Source organism: Leuciscus leuciscus (genome assembly GCF_965113295.1).
Source record: "Leuciscus leuciscus genome assembly, chromosome: 6".
In the NCBI taxonomy this organism is placed as follows: domain Eukaryota; kingdom Metazoa; phylum Chordata; class Actinopteri; order Cypriniformes; family Leuciscidae; genus Leuciscus; species Leuciscus leuciscus.
Genome location: NC_138730.1, coordinates 39396824 through 39419430, shown reverse-complemented (window position 1 = coordinate 39419430; position 22607 = coordinate 39396824). Strand labels below are relative to the sequence as shown.

General features: G+C 37.9%; 2 protein-coding genes across 2 annotated transcripts; one reads left to right on the top strand and one right to left on the bottom strand.

Moving 5' to 3' along the window:
- Positions 1 to 7658: 7658 nt before the first annotated feature.
- On the top strand, positions 7659 to 11517 carry scg2b (secretogranin II b). The gene is made up of 2 exons (XM_082173909.1): positions 7659 to 7853; positions 8468 to 11517. The coding sequence occupies exon 2, from the start codon at positions 8473 to 8475 to the stop codon at positions 10240 to 10242; it is 1770 nt and encodes a 589-aa protein (XP_082030035.1). The 5' UTR covers positions 7659 to 7853; positions 8468 to 8472; the 3' UTR covers positions 10243 to 11517.
- On the bottom strand, positions 11154 to 22041 carry ap1s3b (adaptor related protein complex 1 subunit sigma 3b). The gene is made up of 5 exons (XM_082173910.1): positions 21887 to 22041; positions 16963 to 17141; positions 14779 to 14887; positions 12426 to 12563; positions 11154 to 11723 (listed from the first exon to the last, which is right to left on the bottom strand). The coding sequence occupies exons 1-5, from the start codon at positions 21887 to 21889 to the stop codon at positions 11688 to 11690; spliced, it is 465 nt and encodes a 154-aa protein (XP_082030036.1). The 5' UTR covers positions 21890 to 22041; the 3' UTR covers positions 11154 to 11687.
- Positions 22042 to 22607: the final 566 nt, after the last annotated feature.

Genomic DNA, 22607 nt, shown 5'->3' with positions numbered 1-22607 from the left:
GGTTAAGGGTTTCTTCAAGTCCCTAAGTATAAGCAATAGTAATGAAACAAATAATGAAGAAGGATAAACATGACAAAGATTATAAATAGTATCTTTAGTATTTCACAATTTCAAACTACAGCAGCAGTTGATGTAATTGTGGCTACGATATTTAACGATGTGTGTTCTGTTGGAGTGAATAAGTGTGTGTGTGTGTGTGTGTGTGTGTGTTTCAGGTATACACTACGTTATGGGGACAAAAATCAACACAAAGATGGCAATATCTGAAATCCTTGTCCTTGTGGGGACATGTTTTGGTCCCCATGAGGAAAACAGCTTATAAATCATTCTAAGTGGTTTTTTGAAAATATAAAAATGCAGAAAGATTTTTGTGACGGGTAAGGGACAGAATATACAGTTGTACAGTATACAAATCATTATGTCTATGTAAAGTCCCCATAAAACATGGAAACCCAACGTGTGTGTGTAGTTAGAGATATTGATATGTCTGGTAGATGAGTCATCACTGGGATATATTTATAGCCCCTCCACCGAGAGAGAGAGAGAGAGAGAGAGAGAGAGAGAGAGAGAGAGAGAGAGAGAGAGAGAGTGGTAGAGAGAGAGAGAGTGGTAGAGAGAGAGAGAGTGGTAGAGAGAGAGAGAGTGGTAGAGAGAGAGAGAGAGAGAGAGAGAGAGAGTGGTAGAGAGAGAGCGGTAGAGAGAGAGAGAGAGAGAGGTAGAGGTAGAGAGAGAGAGAGAGAGAGAGAGAGAGAGAGAGAGAGAGAGAGAGAGTGGTAGAGAGAGAGAGAGAGAGAGAGAGAGAGAGAGAGAGAGAGTGGTAGAGAGAGGAAGGGCGGGTGTAAGCGGACAGCTCTGTGTACATGTGGGAAGGCAAGATCTAATGAGAAACTCACTGTGCGGTCAAACTCTGGCACTTTTAGCAGTGTGACAGGCCTGTCACCTCTTTCCCTTACGTACAGGCCTCCTCTGGCTCTCTCTCTCTCCATCTGAGCAGATGTAGAGCTGGATGATTTTAATGAACAGAGAGACTCAAACTGCGCTCGGCTATGAAAGCAAAGGTCACTTTTACTGTGTTTTCTCCTCACTGCTCAGTGTTTTTCTCAGAACTATGATTCATTAAAGGTGTGAAAACTTTCTGTGCTCCTTTTCATGAAACCCTGCATATACACACACACACACACTTAAGCAGTTGCTTGGCTCATTTCTTGACTGTTTATAATTATAACCGTATCTGCGATGCACTGTATGAGGAATCTAATTCGCACAATCTGCCATAATAACAACAGTGTGTTCACGCTGGTTTCGCGTGGGCTAGAGGGAGTTTCGAAGCCAGAGATTCACAAGAATCTCAATACAACAAATATATAATCCAATTTACCAGTCTCTAATCTGCTGAAATTACTAGCCAATAATGAAATTCCATGCTGGTTTTATTTTCAAAAAGTCAACATGGGCTCATTGGATAAAGTGCGTCTACCTCATTTTTTTTTGTGCTAAACTTCAAAAACATACCAATTCACACAATTCGCTGCAGTTTCCAACTGAAACGAACACTAATGGCAGTAAAACACAAACAACATTTATTCATTTTCACACAAATTTTGATTATGTAGCAGATTATTGATATATATTTTTCACTTGATTCACTTGTTTTGACCTCAAAATACTTTTACCATAGTGTATGATTTGTAAACGAACACCTTTTGATGTTTGCAACATATAACCAGCTCTTCTGACATAGAAAACTGCTCGGTAGCTCACCTGCACTGTTGTGATATGGACTTTTTTTTATTGTGACGTGTGAAAATAGATGCTGAATTTGCATAGTTTCTGCTCCATATGTGAGAACATTGGTTTTGCTATGTTTCACAGAACCAAGATATGCTGCCGTGTAATGTTAGCTGTAGTAACAGGACCGTTTTGAGTGTCATTTTTCATCGACTAACAACCAACTCTTGCTTGTATATACTCTTGTGTACTGGATGTTCATTTTTTGTTCTTCCTTGTCATTCGTTCATTAGTTACCTTCGCTTTATTTTGCTTCGCTTCAGCAAAGATAAAGAGACATCCGCTCTTGCATTGCGTGTTTGTGCATTTTGGGGGCGGAGCAATGAAGAGAGAAGTGTGTTTGTTTGGGTTGATTTCAAATATCGACAGTGTTTCTCCGAAATCATTTACTGCACCTTTAACTGGTCTCAAAGTCAATTAAAAAGCTTGGTGGAAACATCAGCTTCTAAAACACAACATAACCCTATGTAACCCTAACCCTGACCAGCAACGCTACTTATTCTCAATACCAGTGACTCTTAAAGACTGTACCAGCTGAAGATATTATCTTAAAGACGGTACCATCTGCTAGAATGCTCTGAAGGTTCCTAAATGCTTGAAAATCTTCCTGAATGCTGCTCAAAAAGGGTGATAAACTGTTCCAGAATGAAGCAGATGGTGTTGGGCTTATCACAGCTGGTGAATGTGGCAGCTCACCCAACACATCTGACCACAGAACATGCGGATAGTTCCACAAAAACACAAGGTCACCATCAGATGCAGGCGCTTGGACATTTCAATGCTCCAAAGAGTTCTGAAAGGGACAGAACAGAATTGATAGCATAGGAGACTGCAAGAGACGAAAAGACTAGGAGAAACCGGCTGACGTCAATGTTCATTTCTTCTCATTAGGAATACTGATGTATTGTTAAGAGATAGAAAAATGAAAAGAGCCCCCGCTCCACACGTAAGAGAATACGTCAGAGAAATGAGTCAGAGAAAGGTGAAGGAGTATGGAGGGTGGGGAGAGAGAGACTGAATGAATCAATGGAGAGATGGCTGATAAGTCTAAAGATGCAGAGCAAAATAAACAAGAAAACATCATTGAAAGATGGTTTTGGATCTTCACGTTTATGTATATTAAAACCGAATTAAAACCAAAAATGGGTTTCTGGTCTGTTTTTAGTGGGGCAGGACTCGCGAGTAGCAGGACAAAAACAGTAAATAATAAAATAAAATGATAAAGATTTTTTTATTATTAAATAAATAATAATAAAACCAGTATTGATATGTTTTCATAATTTTGTATAAATGCAAATAATAGTTATGAATAAAAAAATCCTTGAAAACTATTTTGTATAAGAGCAAATAATACAATTATAAATAAAATACAAAATAAAATAAAATAATAATTATTATTAATGGTTTTTATTTTTCATTTAAATTAAATTATTAAAAATAATATAAATTATTAATTATTAATAATATAATATAAAATAATATTATTTATAATTATAGTATATAATAATATAATTTATATAATACAGATTAATAAAAGTAAAATATAATACAATTTATTAAAAATAAGTACAAATAATACACTTATAAATAAAAGGGACAAATTTTTTTTTATTATAATTGTATGAATAACTAACACTGTTATGGTGCCTTCTTGGAAATTAAAACCACCTAGTCACTATATTGTGTTGTGACAAAAAAAATATATAACAAAATATCTTCTTTAATGAAAATCTGAAGAAATGGGTTTGCAACAACATGAGAGAGATTACATGACAAAATTAACTTTAGGTAAACTAGTAGCAATTAAAGCATAGCACTAACAATGGCAAGGTGATGGGTTCGATCTTCCCTCCCCCTCCTGTTCTCCTCAGGAGCTTGTTTTAGGTTAAAAAATAACCCCTTTTTGTTTTAGCGTACACAATTAGGCGAGCGAGATAGAAAGGAAGAGAAACAAATGACATAAACAGTAGTTTTCCCATCCTTATTACAACCCACCTGCCACACACGGTCAACACTTACAGAACAAGTGAACAAGAGAGATATGAGTGAAAGACGTAAAGCAGAAGATCACCATGGAGACAAGGAGTCAAGCAAGATGGAAAAAAAGAGGGAGGAGGAGAGAGATTAAAGGGCAGAACTGGCCTTTAGACAACCATAGAGACATTATAGTGCCTCCTAAAGACAAATCACAAATGAGATCTCCTTAAAGTCAACATGAAACCCACGGACCCTATTTACTTTTGAAAAGCCTATATGCTCAAGGTCTTTGTTCCGGCTGAAGTCACCAATATCCTTTATATTATTTAGTAATATAAAATGGCCATTCTGCTGCAAAGTGTGGGTACACTAATGCAGAAAAACAAACATCTATGAGTCATTCCCACACACTTTAGTACCTGTTATATTCACTCCATGACACACAGAGACCGCTGGGTATCGAGGGCCACTGAAGTGCCTGTCGGTTTCTGTTGACTCTGGAATTACAAGCCTTGATTGAGATTCCAGGAACCACACAACGCCGCTGTCAATCTCCCCGGCAACCAGAGATATTAGAGATGGGGGGGGGGGGGGGGGGGGGACAGAGGAAAAATTGAAAGAGAGCAAGGAGCACCATAGGGGACACAGAAAGTAAAAGAATTAATTGAGTGATCGATTTCATTGCTTGTATTTATGAGAATGACAGCAGTGAGACGATGCAGCCCTCCCTTTCTATTCTCATTGACATTCATCCTCTTCTCCCTCCCTCCGCCGTGCTGTCAGCCCATCCCAGCATACTGAACACAGCTCTGGATAACTGATGCTTTCATTGAGCCGAATCAAATCAACAGAACAGGCCAAGCATATAATCTCAACTCAAACTGTCAGTTTACAGAAAAGAAAAAATCTGCTGTATTCTCAAAGCTCTGCTGCTTCAGTTCAGCTACATTAATAGAATTACTCTACAAAACGCTGGGTTGTTTTAACCCAATTTTGGGTCAAATATGGACGTGTGGTTAAAAATGTAATTTAAAAATGTAACCCAGTGGCTGGGTTTGTCCATATCTGACCCAAAGTTGGGTTGAAACAACCCAGCAATTTTTAAAGGGTAATTGTTTTAGTAGGCTATAGATTAAAGATAGCACTGATTTTAACAAATGGCAAATAACAAATAACGTAACGATATTAATTCTGTAAGTGAATGAAATAACGCTTAGAAAGAATGAGGTAGGCCCAAAATTATGACTTCTTGACTTTGGGTGCGTTTCAAAAAGCTCCCTAGCTTCCTAGGTTGTGAATCTGTATATATGAAGATACAGGACCCTGGCTCACTACAAGTCTAAGTTTCATTCTAAGTTCACATCTAAATTATGACACAAGTTCACATCTAAATCCTTTTACTTTTACTTTAATCCTCCCTTATCGGGATTATGCTACTCTGAACAATGCCTGAACTTTGTATTTTGAGCACTTCTTGCGTTGTTTTTGCGTCTTCACGATGACTCGCATAATTTAGTCCTAAATTGTAAGTCGCTTTGGACAAAAGTGTCTGCTAAATGACTAAATGTAAATGTAAATCTAAGTTTCATTCTGATGCCTTTGAAATGCATGTTGTTTAACAGATCTTATTTTAGCCACTCAGCTGGTAACAGGTAAAGACTAAAAAAAACATAAAAGCATTCATTCATGCATCTCATTCGAAGTGATTAATGTGCAGAATCCTGCTTATACCCAGAGAATCCCTCGTCAACTCGCCTACACATCTTTCAGCCTATCAGATCATCCGTCACAGTCCACGCACACATGACTGTAACCTCCTGCTCACACCTCCACAACGCCTATTTATAGACAATTCCAGCAAGACGTGTTTCAGAGTCATCTCTTCAGTGTGATTTTCCCCATTCACGCTCTCTAGGTTCAGTTAGAATGATCATCACATCAACAGAAGAAAACACTAATATCATTAAGGGGAGAAAATGGAGAAATTCAATGAGTTATGGATTGATTTCCTTGTAATCTTATTTAGAAAGCAGGGAGGAGTTTTTAGACAGCTTTTCAGGAGAACAGCTCTGCTGAAACCCAGCACTCTTTCTAATTGCTAATGGAAGTCAGTAGATATGTATTTTTTATGAATCAACAAGCAGAAATAGAACGGATTGTTTGGTTTTACGGCCATGGAAACATCCCCAAATGCACACACACACACACACACACACAGGCTTATGACTCATCTGATCATGTGACTGCTCCACTAACGTCAGGAGGGCCGGTCTCATCACCCCTCTTTCCCCAGAGAGCAGTCAGCTGACTGTGGGTTACCAGTCCAGAATCAGTATGTGCTAAAAACAAACTGTGGGGCGCTTTTAATGAAGAAATATATGCATCGTTCTGATTCTGTGCTGTCAGGGACTAATATGAATTTTTGCTGTATATGGGTCTCAGGAGATTAATAAAGATCTTAGTGTTAAATTACAGGTTGTTCAGGTCAGCACACTCTTAAAAATAAAGGTTCCAAAAGGGGGGTTTTGATGCCATTGAAGAAATAATGCAATCCCTGCTGAAAACAACATCTTAAACCAGCCTAAGCTGGTTGTCTGACTTTAGCTAATCTCCCAGTCTGGTTTTAGAGGGGTAAAGCTTTTTTTAGCTGACCAGTCTGGTCTTAGTTGGTCAAGCTGGGAGACCAGCTAAAAGACCAACTGAAGACCAGCTTCTTCCAGCTTAAACCAGCCATATATGTGTGTGTATATGTATGTGTGTATATATATTTAATGCTCATTATATTATTCACATTTACCACAATCAAGCTCGAAGGAGTTAGAAGGTTTTTGACCAGCGAAAGCTGGTAAGTGTTTTGTCCGTCATTAGAACGGGCATTAAATTACGTTTTCATCAACATAACATAAGTTATTAAGTTTATTGTAGCTATGTGTGGACGCTCAGTGTTTTCTGTCATTTGTCCAAAATCTCATGTTATTTATAAAGTGATAGGCTGTTTAAGACGCAGTGTCCACACGAAAAAAAAAAAAAAAAATTATCATTGTAACTGGGAAAAGAATGCTTATGCATAAGATCTGGTTCTTCATGGAACCATACAGTAGATGCCAATAAATAACTTTTATGCTTATTGGTTTCTAGGTTCTTTAAAGCACCATAACATGGATGGTTTTCAAAAAGAATAAAAGTTCTAGTGAAGCTCTTTAAACATTCTCATGCAGCATTGTCCTTTTTGGCTCTAAATAGGGTGTTTATTTTTAAGATTACAGAACAATGCACGGCTGTCTGGGTAAGCATGCCAAAAATAACAAACTCTTTTCTTTACTTTTTGTACTTGGAAACTGCAGCTAAAAATACTTCAAATAATGTGCCTTGGGGGGCGACAAAGCTTTCTCCGCAGAGACTTCTGTCTGTGTTCCAGGAAAAGTGATCAAGTACAGATGAGTGTCATCTTGGCACTAATGTCACTAGGGCACCTAATTCAGCTGCTGACGGGCCCCCATCTGACGGATGCTCTGGACTTTATGTGTCTAGGGACAGTGAGAGAGATCCACGACCGACAGCTGTATATTTATCAGAGGCCTTCCTCTCCCCAATGAGTCCCACGGTGTGCGTATGCGTGTGTGTGTGACTCATCGCCTGACGATTTAACTCTGTGACGCCTGTGTGTACAGAAAGACAATGAAGAAACCATTTTTTACATTGCACGCCTATGCCTATTCTCATTTCTACTCAATTCAACTAATAAGGTGAAAATAAAAAGTAACTGATGTATATCTACAACAGAAATGTTTCATTTTGCAATTTCATTTACCATAGTTTGTGTTTTTTCACCATTGTAAAAAATAATAAAACGCCTTAAAACTGTTAATGGACTTCGGATTTTTTTCTGCAGTTTTGTGTGAATGGTTACCGTCTGTACGGATGCATGAACAGGCTCGGTATTGCGTGAGCATCGGTGACGCATTGATCAGGTGACGCCTCATATAGTGCGAGGAGCTGTCCGGTGCTGAAACACAACCGAAGCGCATTGAGAACACGGAGGACATGCTGTTCACGCTCATTCACATTCTCTGAGCTCTACACAAAAGGTACGACGGCTCATTTAAATTTTTGCAATAACGAAATGATGCTGTGTGAAGATAGTTAACGTATGATTAATCTGCTTTGAGAGGGTTAATAAGAAGTATTGCCTTTTTTCTTTTCTTTTCGGCTTTGCTTGATTAGATACTATCACTCATCATCAGCATCTCTCATCTCGAGCTTATCGGCTCGATTTCGTCGCGCAGAGATCAGTGAAATATATTCAATCTCTCTTTTCTTTTAAATCGAGATTTGCTCTTAGAATGTGTTCTTGAAAAATATCAATAGATCTGTTCTTAAAGAATCGTATAGCCACAAGTGAAAGGTTACCTTGACAACAGGCGGTGACTCATCCAGTGCTGTTGTCTTTTAAAAACATGTTGTGTTCTGACTGAGCTCATTGCTGCTCTGGCGCTTGGAGCGTCTCTTCTGCTCGGTCTTGGAAACAATTTTGGGTCGTAAAAAAACTCAAAAGTAGTTTCTCCGCATAGGTAGTTAAACTTAAACAGAATTTTACATTTCAAGATTTTAGTTACATTGCATGCATTGTTTTTAAACCAAGATTGCAACATAAATAAAAAGATTGCATGGGGTAACTAGTTTTATGCTTGTTTATCCCTAGGTGGTATGATGATGTCACTACCGAAACTGTCCGTCAGAGGGGTGGTGGTCCTGCTCGCTACCCTCCTCCAAACACTAACCGTGCAGGGCGCCTCAGTGCGCCACCATCGCCTGCGAGGCGGAGACCAGGGTGGCTTCCTCGCACCCAGCTCTGATATGATCAAAGCCCTGGAGTACATCGAAAGCTTGAAGCAGAGAGCCGATGGACCAGAGAGCCCTACCGGAGACTATGACGAGGTGGACAAATTCCGATTTCTAGTGCAGCTCGCCTCCCTGCAGGACGAGAACGCGCCCACGCGTGAGGATGCCACCCATTGGCCTGAAAACAAGGTGCCACAGTGGGTTCGATCTTTGCTGCGGATGCTGGAACAGACTGGAGAGAGCCCGGAAAGCCAGCCAGCGCCTGGAAGTGAGCGCCGTCTTCACAAGAGCAGGCGCCCATTGGCAGACACAGAGAGCCCTGTTGGAGACTACGCAGGCTTTGTGAAGCCACACAAGAAGTACCCGTTGATGTTTGAGGATGAGGAGAACCACAGGGATAACAAGCGGGCTACTGAGGATTTGGATGAGCAGTACACTCCTCAGAGCCTCGCCAACATGCGCTCTATATTCGAAGAGCTTGGTAAACTGACCGCCGCGCAGAACCAGAAGCGAGAGAACCAGGATGACGAAGACGGCGAAGACGATGATGACCTCTACAGGGTTAGGAGCCTGGCGTACGAGGACGTGACTGGAGGGGAGGAATGGGTGCCTTTAGAGGAGCAGCTCGAGACGGAGGAAGTAGTAAAAGGAAGCCATGAAGAATATGAACGAGGGCTAGGAGACAACGGCGAGCAGGGCGAGGTCATTGAAAGACGAGCTGGTCCCACAGAAGAGGACGATGAGAACCCAGACGATGACACAAAACTCGTGGATTACTACCTGTTGAAGGTCTTGGAGATGACTGATCAAGCACAAAAACGGGACCTGATGGAAGGACGGAGGCGGCTACAATCCCGGCCCTCTCTAATGGACCCTAGGGGAATTAAACAACTTCTGTCTGCCATTTCAATGAAGCTCCAGGTGCCTCCAGAGGACCTGGTTGGAATGCTCTTCATGGAGGAAACCAGAAAACAACAACAACGCCTTCCTGAGAACCAGCTGGCTAGGAAGCCCAGCCAACCTCGCTACAAGAGCCGGGTCATCAAGTATTACAACGGTCGACAGCCTGAAGTCACAGTGAGCGATATCCCTCATGATGTCAAAACTGAGGATATCCTGAAAGTGCTTGGGTTAGGGAATCTGGCCAACAAGAATGCTAAATATTCTTTGCTGAAGCAAAGGCCCTACAAAACAGCCATGGCAAAGTACTTCAACCCAAGCGGAAGACGGGGAGGCTTGTTCCTGTCCGAGTTAAACAAAGCTCCAAGCAAAAGAAAAGATGATTACGATGATGATGCAGTGGATGAGGACGAAGAGTCAACCTTCCTCGCAGCCAAACTCTTGACTGAGTACCCCGATACCAGCTCGAGCGATCGCAAGAGAGCTATTGATTCCACCGTGAATGGACAGTTGCCTTATGACATGTATGAGGAGGCCATGAAAGATTTCTTTGATCAGGTTGATAATGGGAAAAGCACGCTCACCAAAAGAGACACCCAAGGGAAAGAGGAGGCCGAGGTGCCCCAAAAGCCACCCACTCAAGATTCAGTACAGGAGACCGTAGACCAAACCCCACCAGTGTCTGGAACAGAAGAGGGTAAAGAGTATCATGGGAAAATGGTTGCAGGAATGTGAAGAGCCTGAGCGTGCATTATTTTCCCCCCTGCTCCTATTCTGACAAGTCCCGCCCCTTGACCTTTTAACTCTTTGATATGGTTGCCTTGGCTACCTGAACGACTTCTGAACTGTCCAAATTGCAAACTGCTTGTAAGAAGCTCCTACAAGCCAATCCTGCCACTGAAGGGACTTGTACGAGTATGAACGGGGGGGGGGGGGGGGGGGGGGGGGGATGGTTACCTGTGGGACGACATGCCTATTTCTCCTCAAAAGATATAAAAAAATAAATAAAAAAAAGGTAAACAGTTTAAAGTGCTTTAGTTTTCATGGAATTCTATATGATGTAAATACATATATGGTATATCAATATGCGGGAGTTCAAGTGTATTTTGTCGTTTATGAATTGGTGGTCCTCGAAATGTTTTCTTGTTCCTTTTGTTGGTATCAAGAGAATGTTCCTGTAGTCGTAGGACTCCGCTTGCTGCAATCTTTACATGCCATTTCATTATCAAACCAATAAAGATGGATGTGATTCCCATTTATAAATCATTTTGTACGTGTTCCAAAGTGTGAGAAGAGAAACATGAATAAAGCATTACCGTATTATTTTTCTTCTCGCTGTATTGTGCTGCCTTATTACAGTTATGCATGATTCAACACAAAAACACTTCAAACTTAAGAAACATGATGCCTGTCTGGCCGAGCTGGATTATGAAAAATACAAATAAATATGAATCGCATATTAATATTCACATTTGATATCACGAAAAAGCCAGGACCTAAAATAGTGTCAAGTTTAGTCTCATAATAAGAGACATTAATAGAAAAACAAATCCACTGCAGTGCACAAAAATTGCTGGAAGGATTTTAGAAAACACCTGATGCATTTCATTAAAGTAAATTGAGACAAACACTTGACTGAGACTGAATCATATCACAAAGACAATTTTAATAAGACAATATCAACAAAGTGTGCTCACAAAGCAGCGTTAATATTCCTCAAAAGTGTTTTTTTTTTTTTTCTCTTGTGCTAAATGTCTCCTGAGACATGCAACATGTTAAATAACATGAAAAGGCACTTAACTAAGCTTTAAGGTTATTGCAAATATTTGATTATTATATAAAAAATCTTTTTGGTATAAAAGTTTAAATTTAGTGCATCATCTTTGAAATTGTGTATTACATTTATCTAGAAGTTGACAAAAAAAAAAAATCAATTCAAAAATACCACATGAACCCTGATTCAGTTATATTAAACTCGAGTGGAATAGAGAAGGATGTTTATACCAGCACTGTAAAAAAAAAAAAAAAAAAAACCCAATAAATAAAAACATTCTTATGCAGCCCTCATGAATAAAGTCTGTAACTTGCAATGAAAAATTGTGCCCTGAGTGAAGGACACAACCTACACTGCGGAGGCATTTTTCTTTCCCTTTTGTCACCTCGCATCACGTCTGCTGCTGTCAGAAGGCTGGTTTGCTCATGTATTCTTCCATCGTCTGAAGAGAAGAAAACAGGCACATAACTGATTACCATAATGTGAAGTGACATTTTCAGCTTCCCTTGCCGCACAGAGGTTAACTCTCCTTCAGATGTATGGACCCTGCTTATTAGAATGATATATGGACAACAAATGATTCGATGTTATGGGGGTTTTAAAGGAACAGTTCACTCAAACATTAAAATTGTGTCTTCATTTATTCACCCTCATTTCATTTATACCCCCTATGCCATATTCCTATAAGAGTAAATAATGACATCATTTTCATTTTTGGGTGAACTATTCTTTTAATGTGGTCTGATTTATTTGAGGCATGCTGGGAAAGCTGGAGTTTAGTAGCGCTGCTGAGAGCTGCTCTGTAAAACCACACTATCGCACTGACATCCGTTTATTTCTCACTCTCTCTCTTGTTGTCAAATCAATAATGTTTTATGAAGGTGATGGCTAAAGTAGAGCTCTATTAGTGGGCAGCACCTTTAAAACAGCCGTAGGTTCTCCAATCTGAAATGTTCGGCTCAGAAACAATGATTGAGATTGTATTGCCCTATGTCCTAACTAACATTAATTAATTCAGCTAATTATTTTAAGGAATTTTGCACAATTTTATCCTTTTTCAATACCATTGAACAAATTAATCTTCATTTGTAGCTTCATTTTTCAAATGAATTAAACTGAATACAGGTGACATTTAGTGTCTCACCTCTTGCAGCATATCTGATGCCTCTACAGACTTCGCAATAGACTGTTTAGACGTCTCCTGGATCTCTCCGCCCATCAGAAACTCATCCAGGATGAAATAAGCCTTCTCAAAGTTAAAGATAATATCCAGCTCACACACCTGCAAGATAATATTACACAGACAGAAATTGGTAAAACAAAAAATTAAATAAGAGAGTAAACAGAATTTTAAAACAGAGACAGAGAGTGTTCAGTGAGGTCTATGCAAAAATAAATGAATAAAAGAAGTCTCTTATGCTCACCAAGGATACATTTATTTGATAAAAAATACAGTAAAAACAGTAATATTGCGAAATATTACAAATTAAAAAAAACTTTTCCATTTGAATGTATTTTAAAAGTTTTTAGTGTCACATGATCCTTCAGAAATCATTCTAATATGCTGATTTGCTGCTTAGGTAACATTACTTATTATCAATGCTGAAAACAGTTGGAAATGGAGATACTTTTTCAGGATTTTTTGATGAATAGAAAGTTCAATAAGCAGCATTTATTAGCTAAATCATGTATTAAATAGAAATCTTATGTAACATTATAAATGTCTTCACTGTCACTTTTGATCAATTTAATGCATCCTTGATAAATAAAAGTAATTTCTCTCTTACAACAAATATTTGAATGGTATCATTGTTTCCACAAAAACTGTAACATTGATAAAAATGAGAAATGTTTCCTGAACAGCAAATCATCATATTAGAATGATTTCTGAAGGATCATGTAGCACTAAACACAGGAGTAATGATGCTGAAAGTTTAGCTTTGCCATCACAGGAATTTTTACATTTATTAGAATAGAAAACAAGAATTTTAAATTGTAATAATATTTCACAATATTACTGGGTTTTTTTATCAAATAAATGCAGCCTTGGTGAGCATGAGAGGCTTCTTTCAAAAACATTTTAAAAAATCATAATGTTTCCAAACTTTTGACAGGTACTAGTACTATACAGCAGGGGAAATAAGTATTGAACACGTCATCATTTTTCTCAGTAAATATATTTCCAAAGGTGCTATTGACATGAAATTTTCACCAGATGTTGGTAACAACCCAAGTAAGCCATACATACAAAGAAACAAACAAAAATAAGTTCAGAAATTAAGTTGTGTAATAATGTGAAATGACACAGGGAAAAAGTATTGAACACATGAAGAAAGGGAGGCGCAAAAAGACAACTGCTGAAAACTTACAGTAATTAAAAAGCAATCCAGCCCCCTGTCAGTGGAAATTAATAACAGCTGGTTCAGTCCCAAATGATGGCCTACAAAAAGGTCTCATTGCCAAGGTGTCACACAAGACACATCTCATGATGGGTAAAAGCAAAGAGCTGTCTCAAGACGTTCGCAACCTAATTGTTGCAAAACATAATGATGGCATTGGTTATAGGCGCCATTCTAAGCTTCTGAATGGTCCAGTGAGCACTTTTGGGGCCATAATACGGAAGCGGAAAGACAATAATTTCACCATAAATTTGCCTCGACCAGTGCTCCTCGCAAGATTTCTGATAGAGGAGTGAAAAGAATAATCAGAAGAGTTGTCCAATCAATACTTTTTCCCTGTGTCATTTCACATTATTACACATAACTTAATTTCTGAACTTATTTTTGTTTGTTTCTTTGTATGTATGGCTTACTTGGGTTGTTACCAACATCTGGTGAAAATTTCATGTCAATAGCACCTTTGGAAAAATATTTACTTTGTTGCATTATTTTCCTGTTATCACTGTAAAGCTGCTTTGAAATTTTGAAAATTATCTGTATTGTAAAAAGCACTATATAAATAAAGGTGACTTGAGTTGTATAGTATACTATATACCTGATTTATCACATTTAGGATGCATTTAGTTAATTTAATTAACACTGTAATAAACTTGTTGTGGCGCTTTACAGCAGTTTCCTTTACTCACAGAAATAATATTCCCACATATAATACCATATTAGGAGTAGTACTCAAAAGTACTCAAAGTGTTCAAAATTTCACTCATGTTGCTATAGCAGTCAAAACTAGCTTGACAAAAATATAGTTTAAAGGATGTGCATGCTGTTCACAGTTTTTGAAAAACAAGACTTCTCCTTATCAGCCTATGTTCAGTTATTTAGTTATTAGCAAAAAGACACATACGTAGAGTTATTTGGCAAAAAACAAAACAAAGAAGAACATTATTTGAAAACGATTTTCCTTGAAACTAACAAGTAAAACCAAAGTCATAGTCAAATAATTTTTGTCTACATTTGTACTATATACTGTACCATGTCATTTTTCAAATATATCAAATATTTGCTCTAGAGATGAGAAATAAAGAAACCGGATATATTTACATTGCCAAAGTATTTGTCGAGAAGCTCCACATAACGGTGCAGGATCTCTAAAGCCAGAAGCTCATTATCCTGATTCTCCAAACCACAGCAGAAATACAGACTGGCATACCTAGAAACAAGTGGAAAAATACATATAGATGAACATTTATTTATATTTATACAAAGGGTACCATGATTCGACATAACATGGACAGCAGGAGTTGCTTTTAGAGTTATTTGAAAATAGTGTACACTATCTTCACAATTGCCATCTACAGTCACAGTAATACAAGTGCTGGCATAGCAAACCTCCATATTTATAAAGGTCAACCTGGGAAAACAACAGGAATGAACAGAGAAACAGGTTAAAAAAGGAACTGGATCTGAACCAGACGAGTGTGAGTAACAGGCTCTCAGGAACACAAGTGTGAAGACTCGCTCTCAGAAACACGACAGTTTCAGTGCCTGACAGAAGGATTTGATGCAGCATAAAAATCTGGGCTGTGACCAAGAATATAGCCCGGTTCTGAAGCATTCAAGTCTAGAAGCAAACTTAAACATCTTCTCTCAAAAATACTTCTTCGATGTTTTTCTTCAAATCTTTATATTCAGCAAATACTGTTTTAAGACATTTTCTACTATATAGGGTTGACTATGGTTCTTTATAAGTTAAACATACATTCAGGAATTTAACACTCACTTTTTATGATCAAACCTATTCCCTGTCCTGTTTTACTTTGAATGTCACATTAGTGAAATGGATTGTAAATTAAATTTCATGGTGACTATAATGTTCAGAGGTGGCATTAAACATTTTCTTGTACAGCTGTTTAATTTTAAGGGCGCTTTATTCAATACAGATTGTTTCAAAGTAGTTTTACAATGATAACAGGAAAATAAGTTCATTTTACAACAGCTCTAAAAGAAATATTTTTATTATAATATATAACTGAATTGTTATAATAAATTAAAGCAAAATACTACAATTTCCAAGTTTGAGTATATATGTCTACTTTCAGACACTTTCATTATGAATCAGGGCTTGACATTAACGACCCCTAACCTGCTAAATGCGGCTGGATTTCAGCAGTGACGTGTGATGCAGTTACTCCTACTATCCACTTTGGCGAAATACATTTTATGTATAATATATACATTTTTCAATTGCAGTCTTATAAAAAAGCATCAGCAATATTAAACTAAGTGCAATGTAGTGTTGTCAAAAATATTGATTTTTCGAAACATATCGATACTAAAATATCTGAAATACTTCCAAAACTGATTTAAAAGTTTTTAGTGGCACAAGATCCTTCAGAAATCATTCTAATATGCTGATTTGCTGCTTGGGTAACATTTCTTATTATTATCAATGCTGAAATGCTCTTTTTCGCTGCTTATTGCGCTAAAACAGTCAAATACACACAAAATAATGTCAAAATACCGGTCTTGGCGAGTATTCATGTAAACACATTCAGTTATGTTTTAAGAGAGCGTAAAGAGTTGAGAAAGAAAACACATCTGTAACAGAATGATGGATCCGTGTGTCCGGTCTTAAAGTGACAGCAGATTCTCAGCAAATTATGAGATAATATTAAAAATATATATAAGGCAGTTTTTCCCCATGGTGTCGATGTCAAAATTGTGGGCAGTGAAAATGCTAAGTGGCTATTAACTTTGGAAAACCACTAGCCACAGTGGCTGGTGAGCAAAACAGATAATGTCAAGCCCTGTTTGTGGGGTAATAGGGGGCCATTGTGTAGGAAGCCAACACTAGTTTTCACTGGAAAACAAGGAGGACTTAGACAGTGGCATGTCATCAGTTAATGACATCAGTAATAGCAGGAAAATCGGACTGAACTGGTTTAAAACCTACAACACAGGATGAGGTAACAAACCCTATTAGAAAATGTTGAGAGTGTAGAAAACGTTGCATGTGGTATTTTAATTAGACCACATAAGATCCTGACGGCTGACTAGGTGTCTGCTTTGCAAGAATTTAGTTTTCTGCTCACACATATTTATGACTAATGACATGAAACATGAGAGCCTAGCAGCTGGGGGTTTAATTAATGCTGAATCTAAAGCCACCGTCATTTTGTTTGAAGCCAGCATGTTCTTTTACAATACACATGCGAGGAACACGTGTTTGTTTCCCGAAATGTATTCCAACGAGACATTCGCCTTTGGCCTGGGTTAAATGCTCACCTCTTATAGACAATCTTCAAGTCCTTCCAGTGCATGAAGTTGCATGTGCGTGGTTTCCGTGCCAACACCATGGTGGTCATGTCCTTCACAATCTTCTTCCTCTCTCTCTCCGGCAGGGGCAGGAACCATTTCTGCAGACGTAACTTCCCCTGACGACTGAACAGCAACAGGAAATGCATCTGTTGGGAAACCATCCAATTAAAATGCATATTCTGCTAATGATGGTTTCATTCTTTCTTCATTTGGAAAGGGTCTGGCATAGTGGTTAATGATACAGGTTGGTTGCACAAAGGTTGTAGGTTCAAACCCCTAGAGGTTAATGAGTTACTAACACTGAGCCTTTGAGCACACCCATGAGAAAGCCTGCAGTAAAAATACAAAGTCACTCTGGATAAGTGCCATTGCTAAATTATGCATGAATAATCCTTTACTTTAAATTTGTTTAATTAATGTTTTTTGTATTGGTCTGTATTAAATATACAATTAATACATCACAGACACTTGCAACTGTTTTAATGCATTCAAAAGTGCATTTTAAATAAAAACCTTTATGCAGGGGTTTACTGCAGATGCTGCTGGGAAACAGATGGCGAGAGAAATTCTGCAACACTGCAGGTGAACAAAGGACTTTCACACCAAAGTCAAAAATATTCAAGTGGGAGGACTTTATTCTGTGCCTACTTTGTAAAATCATAGTGAATATTATAAAGTGTACCTGTTTCTTTAGTCTTTACATGCCATCAGCCACTTTCTCACATGAACAACGCCATAAAATTGTCCAAGATCAACTATACACGTATGCACCAAAACTCTGCTGACAATTATATTTGAACAGCTGTGCTGGAAATACAGCAGGACCTTAAAGAAATCTTTTACAGCAATCTGTCAACTAATTTCTTCATCGTCTTGGATTGAGAGAAGCTTTTTAATTTCAGCATCTGTCCAATTTGACCACTTCTTTCACCGTCACAGTTTTTGACTGACATCTCAGTGTTTTTTGCACCAGTTTCTTCAGAACTCGTGGTTGGCTTAAAGTCTTTGACAGCAGACTTCATGCTTCAGAGCTTACTAAACTTTTACATGCTCAATCGGTGAAATAAAACCTTTTTGGCAGTGTTACAACTTTGAGTCGAGTTGAAAAATAGGGCCGATGAAATGCATTTGTAATTTCCAAATATTTTTCTCTCAGAAGTTCAAAAATATCTTTATTTTAGCTAGCCTATAGCGCACACATGCATGTTGAGTTGTGGTGCTCCTGCGAGAGAAGCGGGTTCACATCTGGCCTGCATTTTTTGTTCTGATCGCATTTTCATAATTTCCTGTCTCCTGTCTTTCTGTGTTTGTAACAACAGTTGCAAAAAACACACAGATCCGATTTCAGAAACCATGAAATACAGAGAAAGAGACAAAACTGCATCTCAGACAGAGAACTATGGCTAACCTTTCCCCGTCACACAAACCAAATCGATGCAAGACTTAATATCCATAAAACAAAGAGCCACTGTCAACCACAGGATTGACTTCGATGTGAGTCTTTTCCACACAAGAACTAATCAGCTCAATGCAATGACACTGAGAATAAAATCTCAGGGAACGCATCTTAATTTCACCTCCCCCTCCTCTCATTTTGCACAGAAATCTGGCAACGCTTGAAAAAGCCTTGTCTACTCACATAGACAAACGTCACGACTGGGCAGAGAATATGGGAGTCTCTCATTGTGATTCGCACAAACCTGCAATAAGCTGCTATTTTCACTGACTTCTCAGGTCACAAGCCACACCGAGACCGAGAGCTATTAACAGAAACTATTACACAGAAACCTGAGTCACACTTCTGAAACAAGATTAAAAACAAAAACTAGAACTGGGGTGTTCACTTTTATTGCTGGAAAAGGGTAGTTCACAAGAAAAACTTCACAGAAATGAGTAATGATGGCAATAAAGCAGCATGCAATACAAAGACCTTCATAACAATTGGGCAAATAATAAATAGTTCTTTAGATGAGAGCTGTGCAACAGCCATTAAATATAATATATATATATATACACACACAACAAGAGATGCACAATATAAAACACTGTCATTGAACCTTTGATTTGCAGTGTGACTAATGAACTGAAAGCACTTTACAAGTTAAATGAAACTAGTAGATCTAAAAGTAGAAGTGAAAATTTAACAAGAAACAAAACTTGTCAACTTGTAAAATATTGTCCATTGGGAATTGATCGGATCAATGTGGTTAGCTATTTTTATGATGTCATGTGAGTGACAGGTTGTCCCGCCCTCATGCCAGTGAACACATCATCAAGAAGATGAAGATGTGTCGCTGCAAGAGGGAGGAGAAATTACTTTGATTAAAGATTAGGAAGGCACACAAATGAAAAAAATAATCATGTGCAAGAATAAATCATTTCTAATACTGCAATATTCCATAACAAATTGGAATTTTCCATTTTGATTTCATGGTGACTTTAAATTGTTTTCATGACTCAATTAATTACACTGCCAAAAGTTACAAAATGTCAACTCAAAATTTGATTAAAAGTGCAAATTATTGTTTTTATTTCCAAGATGTTGATTGGATGCCAATTGCTCAATTAAACATAACATTATGAGGTCATATGAAAACAATATATACTGTTCTAAATATTTATTGATTGTTGCATTGCATAACTGTTATAAAAGCAGCAACTACACAGTATAACTATCCCATTACACTTGAATTACAGGTACAATTCTCCTGGAGCAAGCTGGGGTTATGAATATTAATATTATTAATCTGACTGCATCTGAAACTATTGGATGAGAACAAAACTGTTACAGAATTGAATTAAATCAACGATGAACTTACTCAAAGTGAATAACAGTACTATTATTGTCTTCTGTGGAGCTGCTTATAGCTCAATTTAACTCATTTCACAATTGATGAACACAGTTATTGTATTGATCTGAATTGAACCAACATTGAACTGACAGCTGAATAATGGCACTGTCTTTTCTAGACCAGCTTTACAGCCAAACTGAATTATGTTTGCATCTCTGAATTATTATTTTCCTGTTTATCCCTCTAAAGCTGCTTTGAAACAATCTGTATTGTATAAAGCTCTATATAAATAAAGGTGACATGACGTAAGTGTAAAAGCACAATGGTGGTGGTGACTCAATGCTCATGCCTCGTGGGGCTCGGACCATCAAGAAGCAACCAATTAATGAATCTGATGCTGCAAGCAACTCATTTTGCTCTCAAACACATATGCAAACAGATGCAGAAACACCAGGTGGGGAAACTGAACCGTCAGCTGCTTCATTGTTACGACAGAAGCATGCTGTGGCAAAGAGTATATTTGCTTCCTAAGAAAATCCTGATGAGGGGCGAAAGATGAAAACACAAGGAAAAAACAAGGAAACAGAAGTATACACTGCGTCTGGTCTACTATTGTGCTCCAGAGGAAAACGATTCTCTGAAGCCTTTCTTTATCATGGCACACCCATCACACGACAACAGGAAAAGAAATGAGATAGGAAAAAGCGTGCTACAGCTATTAAGTTACACACATCTTTATTACTACACTCCTCTCTCTCACTCTCCCACACACAAAGTTTCACTGGGGGAAGGTTTGAATGAAGCTCTGAGCTTCCTCTTGAGTTCCTGCTTTGATTTCAGTTCTCTGATGCTCTGATTTCATTTTCCTTCTATTGTTGGAGTCAACGCAGCTGCGAGCGGCTACAGCACACAGGAGAACGTGCTTACAAACACACTCGCTGGCTTTACTGCTGCGGTTTAAATGAGATTCTGCAGTGTGTTGTTATCTCTTTGAAATTAATAGGGCCACTTCTGCATCACTTGTAATTACTCTGAAGCAGACAGTATAAGATGATGTGTTGTCAGAGCTGTGTTGTATTAATATGGAGATCTTATTATAAATATATATGTGTGAGAGAGAAAGAGAAACTTTTTTTCCTTTTTTTTTAATGTATTGATATTAAAACCGCTATAAAAAAACTAAAATATTAATAAATAATGGCCTGTTTTCACAGACAGGGCTTTGACTAAGTCAGGATTAAGCCTTAGTTTAATTAGGACAATTAAGTAGCTTTTATAAACATGCCTTAGAAAAAGAAAAACATTACTGGTGTGCATCTTGAGAGAGAAAAATGGCACTGACATATTAAGATATGCCAGTACCAGTTGCTTTGAGTTAAAACAGCTCAAACATGCATTTTAGTCTGGGACTAGGCTTAAGCCTGGCCTGTGAAGCTGGGGGTATATATTTTTATTTTTTATATTATTATTACTCAATATTAAAAACTTAAATGCTTTAATAATAACAAATACTATTACATTTGTAATATAATTGGTTTGTAAAGTACTCTTCACTCATTCTTCTCCATTCTTGCAAACATTAACCAGAAAATTGACTTTACAGAGGAACAGAAAGTCCCTCAGCAGAAGTCAAACACACAGTGGCCCTATTTGAACAACAGATAATAGGGTTTACCTGGCCGCCAAATCAAGTCACTTAAACCAGAACTTTGCATACAAGTTAAGAGTGTCAAGATCCAAACGTTCAATATCAAGGGAAACAAACCAGCCAACCAACCGGTTTATCCAGACAGATGAGGTGACATCACAGAAACGACACTATTAAGTCCTACGGCATGTAAATGACATCCGATTCATTTGTTTAAACTTTAAATAAAACTGCTATAGTTGAATTACAGCAGCTTTAAATGACTCGGTTTTATTTAGTCAGTAATAAAAAAGCAGCATGAAGAACGGAAGTATTAAAGTCCGCAGGTGCACTCGCGTATACGTCCGGACAGGTGCACGAGCACAACCTGTGGAAGAAATGACCCGTCACCCAACATATGGGATCTAAAATTGAGCTTTTAGGCGAGTGAAAAAAGTAGTGTCTAACTTACCATCTTGAAGTAAGAAATAAGGAAGGCGTGTCGAAATCCACTAAATTCCTACTCACTTCCCGGCTGGTCAGGGCCGGAATCATCACTGCCCTTCCCAAACTGTGAGGAGAGTAAAGCTGCGCATGCGCAGATGCGTAGCTGAGCTCACGGCTCTGTTTTCGCCTCCACTATCTGAGCTCTGATTGGTCGAAGCACTGCACCTGGCTTGAAAAGGGGCGGGGCAACACCCTACTCACATATTTTTCTCTACGCCTTGTGTAAATGCAGCCTTGACATTTATGAATAAAGATATTAAATGAATTACTATATTGTTAAATAAACCACTTAAAAACGCAAACAAGGATTAAAGAATTAAACTATAGTAGGCTAATATAAATAAATGTATAAAATATATTAAATAATAAAGTATTGTTTGTTATTTTCATCAATACTATTATATTTTCATCCCTTAGAGACTCAAGAATTACCGTAAGATTATACTTTATTTTTCCATGAAGTGTTGTAAGAAGGTCAGACTTAAAAAATCACTTATAATTTTTTTTTTATGTAGATTGTCAAATGACATTTTTGGGGGGAAATAATTATTTTGAAAATCACTAAAGATGTTGGGAATTAAAAACAAACTTACAGTTACAAACTTACATTTGTTCCAAAGTTTTTGCAAGCGACAGTGGGTCTTGGAGGGGGTTTGGGGTCATTTTGAAGGTAACTTGTGTGCATA